This window comes from Penaeus vannamei, chromosome 26, assembly GCF_042767895.1.
Source record: "Penaeus vannamei isolate JL-2024 chromosome 26, ASM4276789v1, whole genome shotgun sequence".
NCBI lineage: Eukaryota > Metazoa > Arthropoda > Malacostraca > Decapoda > Penaeidae > Penaeus > Penaeus vannamei.
Window position 1 is genome coordinate 25,664,796 of NC_091574.1, and position 5,000 is coordinate 25,669,795.

General features: G+C 48.7%; 1 protein-coding gene across 15 annotated transcripts in view; it reads left to right on the top strand.

Moving 5' to 3' along the window:
• The window catches only part of cnc (NFE2 like bZIP transcription factor cap-n-collar), a 426,727-nt gene that overhangs the window by 381,054 nt on the left and 40,673 nt on the right, over positions 1-5,000 (top strand). For all 15 annotated transcript variants that reach the window (XM_070140250.1, XM_070140249.1, XM_070140252.1 and 12 more), the window contains one exon: positions 4,379-4,691. In XM_070140250.1, the coding sequence (XP_069996351.1) occupies positions 4,379-4,691 (313 nt within the window). The remainder of the gene's footprint in view (positions 1-4,378; positions 4,692-5,000) is intronic.

Sequence of the window (5,000 nt, forward strand, 5' to 3'; positions counted from 1 at the left end):
GGGCGCCTGGCCGTCCCAGCGGCGTGGTGGTGGCGAGTGGTGAAGGTGGTGAGAGGCAGAAGGGTAGACTTAGGTAATCAGAGGACATTGGAAACAGACACAAGTAGGGTCTTCATTAAAGATATATACAGAATAAGAACAAACAAGAAATCTGCCTAGCGTCGGGGACTGAACGAGATAGGATACACAGACAAACATTAAGAACAGACGCCGGTGAAGTGGCAGATTTTTAGAGGGAAAACAAACATTCCCAGAGTAACCGAGTGAGCCAAACAGACAGTGTGGCAGACGCAAGATAAGAGCGAGAGAATGCGAAGGTTGGCAAAGAAGGAGCGACGCGAGCTCCCAGGTTACACAGTCGCGCTCACGTTCCGTCCCGAATCCGCGCCTTGGGCAACTCGGATGCTGCCGACGCCGCCGGACGAGGCGATGCAGCTGACGAAACCTGCGGCTCGCGTGCACGGAGCGCGCGGTCACGTCAGACTGGTCGCTGGTGGGAGCGGATTTGGAAAAGGGTGAAGGAGCAATAGTGATGTTTTATTATGATTACATTGATAGTATTATTTTGTTGGTATTAGTGTCATTATAGTTGCAGTAGAAATGATAGTAAAAATTCAAACCGTTTGCGAACATTCTAAAATATCCCCAACAAAGTCATATTTCTTTGGAAAGACGTGAAAGTTGTCTGGGAGAGCCAAACCCGTTTGCAGGAATTTGCATTCTACTTAATATCAGATCGTTGAAGAAAATAGAAATAATAATAAGAAGTAAGAGTAAGGAAGTGAAAAATTCTTTGGAGACAGCACCAAACAGAAGAGCGATGGCGAAGCGGCCCAACACCTGAGGAATATTTGCTGACACTGAAATATCGGTTGAATTCCAGTAGTGTCAGGGGGAGGAGACGGCTGTAGGTTTAGAGGGCCGAGATATATATACCAAGGGCGGGGAGCGGACCTGCCATAAATTATCCCGGATGACTCGCTACTGCCGCATTGAATTCTCCGGCCCGCGGCGGCCTCTCCTCTGCGCCTGCTCCCCGGCCGCGCCTCGCCCCTCTGATTATGATAATGATGAGAGACGAAGCGGCGGAATGAGAGCTGGCCGGTGCGGGCAGGCGGAGGGCCAGGCGGTAGGGTGCGGAGGGACTTCCGTCGGAGGAAGGCGCAGCGTCTGCCTCCTCCGGCGCAGAGAGGCCAGGACTGACGTATGCATAGGTACTCGTGTTATGCCGCTCGCTTTCATGACTGAACGTTTGATCGATTTTTATGGGAATTGTAATCTTATGGAAGGGGAGAAGGGAAAGAGGGAGAGAGCGACAGACAGACAGACAGACAGGCGCTAATGGATTAAGAGCTAGATGCATAGTAGTTACTAGTGGATAGATTAACGAACAGAAGGCTTTAGATACATCAGCATAAGTGACGTAACTTCCGATGAGAGAATGTCATCTTGATATCTGTTACAGTCGTGGGAGCTGCGTCGCCGCCCAACACGCAACCTCCGGGCGTGCAGGGCTGGCGTGCGAACAACTATAAATATGTGAACGGAAGATTGAAAGTGTTGTTGCCGCTGCAGACATTACCTCTGAGGGCTCATCATGCGAAATACGGCGTCCAGAATTTGGGTCGTAGGACACGATGTGGCATTAGTAGGCAGGTGTCAGAAGCCTGGCCGGCGTAGGCAGGACGATGCACGAGAGCCGCGAGATGCCACGAACCGATGGGTGTGAGAGGAGGCGTCATGAGGCATGCTTGCGGGGGGCGTGGCCGGTGGGGGAGGGATTTCGGTTCGTGTTACAAGTAATGGCGGGAGTGCAAACTGAGGGTCATTTTCTGATTCGCTTTGAAGCTAAGCTTCTGGTCTTTCGACCCCCCCTCAATTCTTAAGGTTATTTTCTAGATTTTTAGTGTTACATCCATTCTATATATATACGTTAATATTATTCAACTTAGCAGTTTTTTTCTTGTTATGGACAAGAGCAAAGCTTGCTTGTGAATGACGTTCTTGTTCACGTGAGCTTGTGTGCGTTCGCGTGTGCATGTCTGCGTCTGCGCACCCAAGTGTGCGTATGCGTGCGAAAGGGCTCAGCCGTTCTCTCAAATGGTTTAATGGTGCGGTTTACGTCAATTGTACGATGCGGTTTTCGTTTTAACGGCGCGCAGATCCTCTTCGCCGAGGCCACGGCGCCCCGAGCTATCTCTCGCGCTCGCTGCCGCGTTGCGCTTCGTTCCCGCTTGCCGGCGGGAGAGGCTCGAGCTGAAGGACGACTCGGGCGCCCGGCCTTCCGCGCAGGCCCGGACTTGGCACCTTCTAGGGGAGGGAAGAGGAGCAGAGGGGGGGGGGGGACGGGGCCACCGCAACACAAATTGGTCCGCGAGTTTCTGTCACCTCGGCCGAAATTAGACATTTGTCAGGGTCTGTGGGGCGTGGTCGAGCGTGTCGCGACGTGACCACGACGCTCACCGCAGACGCCTTATTAATTGACTCACGCCCACGCTCCACCGCGCTCGCCCACGGGTAGAGGCAGGGAGGCAGAGGGTGAGGGCGGGGGGCTCTCGCGGGCTTAAATGACGCTTGGGAAAGAAGAGAATGGGAAATAAATGAAAAGCTGGACAGATAGACCAAAATGATGAGGGGGAAGAGAGCGTAAAATAAATTAAAGGAGGGAGGGAGGAGGAGGCGGGAGATCGCCAGCGTCGGGATGGGATACGAGGCTCGGCCGCGCCCTCGGGATCCCGCCCGCCCGCGCCTTCGTCTTCCTTCGGCTGGTGTGGCTCGGGGTGGGGAGGGGAGGGGAGGGGGCGGGGGTGGGTGCTTGTGCTGTATAGGAAGCGGAAAGGAGGAAGCAGAGCGTTGAGCTGTGTAGGCTCTCTGGTACTGCAGATGGTGTTTTTTTTTTTTTTTTTTTTTTTTTTTTTTTTTTTTTGTGTGTGAGTGTGTGTGTGTGTGTGTGTGTTCTCTTTGAGGAAACATCCTCGGATAAATGCAAGGTTTGGCTTTTCTGGTGTTGCCATTTTTTGTGTTTTGCTATTGCTATTGTTGCTGCCATTGTGATTTACTTTTGTTATTACCTTTATGGCCATTGTCTCTATGATTAAGGTCCCACTCAATAAAGAATGAAAATGTTTGATCGATAATAAAGCAGTTTTTGTTAAAGTTTGAGTTTAAGTTGAATAGTAATAATTTGATTATTATTATTATTATTATTATCATTATTACTCTCATTATTGTTATCATCATCATCATATTTTTGTAATTATTATTATTATTATTATTGTTATTGCTATTATTATTATTATAGTTATCGTTGTTGTTATTGTTATTAACATTACGATAATCATTATTATTGTTGTTGTTATTATTGCCTTTATTATCATCATTGCTATTTTATTATTTTTTTTTTTTATTATCATTATCATCGTCATCGTCATTATTATTACTGTTGTTTTGTTGGTGTTATTATCATTATTATGGCCATGTATATTATTGTTGCTGATATTATTATTATTATTATTATTATTATTATTATTATTATTATTATTATTATTATTATTGATATTATTAATATTATTTTAATAATTGATGTCATTATTATTTTTCAATTCTTATTAGTTATTATTGTTGTTGTTGTTACTATTGTTATTAACATCATTATCATCATCACCATTATCATCATTACAATCAGACAGACAGACCAGCAGACAGACATTCGGATAGAGACAGACAGACAGACAGACATCCAGTTATAGACAGACAGAGACATCCAGATAAAGACAGATAGACAGCCAGATAAAGACAGATATAGACAGGCAGACAGGTAGACATCCAGATAGAGACAGATATAGACAGACAGACAGCCAGATAGAAGCAGATATAGACAGACAGACAGCCAGATAAAGGCTGACAGCCAGGCATCCAGATAGAGACAGACAGACCGACAGACCAGCAGTCAGACACCCAGCGCTCGGGAGGACCGTCCGCCGGCCCGCCACAGACTTGTTACGTCATTCCATTTTCCGCGTGGAAGTCCGCATGTATTGAACTTCATTTTATCGATATTCACTTTCACTGCGATCCAATAATGGCAAACTGGAGTGAGTATCAAGGGGGTAATTTTAATCCTTTTGTTTCGGTAGAATGAAGCAATCGAACTTTCATTTCACCTTTGCTTAATCACTGTTTATTATCTCTTTTGTTTTATTCTGCGCTACCTTTGTGCCTGTTTTCATTTTCTGGATGTTTGACCTCAGATTTTTTTTTTTGTCGGAGGTCATCATTACCGTGTCCTAGTTGCACTTGCCATCTTCCAGCTGTAAGTCCAGCCATAGTCAGTTCCTCCTTCAGTGTCCGAAGCTAACGCGCGCGCTCTCCTCCGCAGGGTCGGCTGGGCAGCCTGGTCCGGAGCGGGGAAATGGAGCGGTGGCAGGAGGTGGTGCAGTACCTAGGGCTGCCCAACCCCCACCACACCCAGGCGCCGCACACGCCCATGGCCGCCCACAGTGCCTCGCCCACCCACGCTCATGGGCACGGACCCCCTCTCCACCACCCGCACGCCCTCTATCCTCCCCACGACGCCTCCACCGCCACGCCCGCGGCGCCCGTGCCCAGGGGCGTCCTCCTCAACAACGCCACGTTACCGCCGCCCATGTCAGACCCCATGAGCCACAACATCACATACACCAACAGTATGGGTAAGTATTCTTAGCTAACTCTTTGTGCATGCTCTGATAGTGTTTCCCTTATGTCGACATGGGCCTGGGGCAGATCATCCGATGCTGTCTTTGCCATGAAGGATCTTTCTCACTTTCCGATATACATTTTTTTTTTCTGGGAGCACTTCTTTCTTAGTTGCTTGGATTTAGGCAGCTCCGTTCCTGCGCCGGCGATTCGCGTATCCGCCGCCGCCGCCCCGCCGCCGCCGAGCAGGAGGAGCAGAGCGAGCAGGGGAGTCCGCCTCGCCTGTGGCCGCGAGTGCATTGGCGCCCTCGCTCTAACTACAT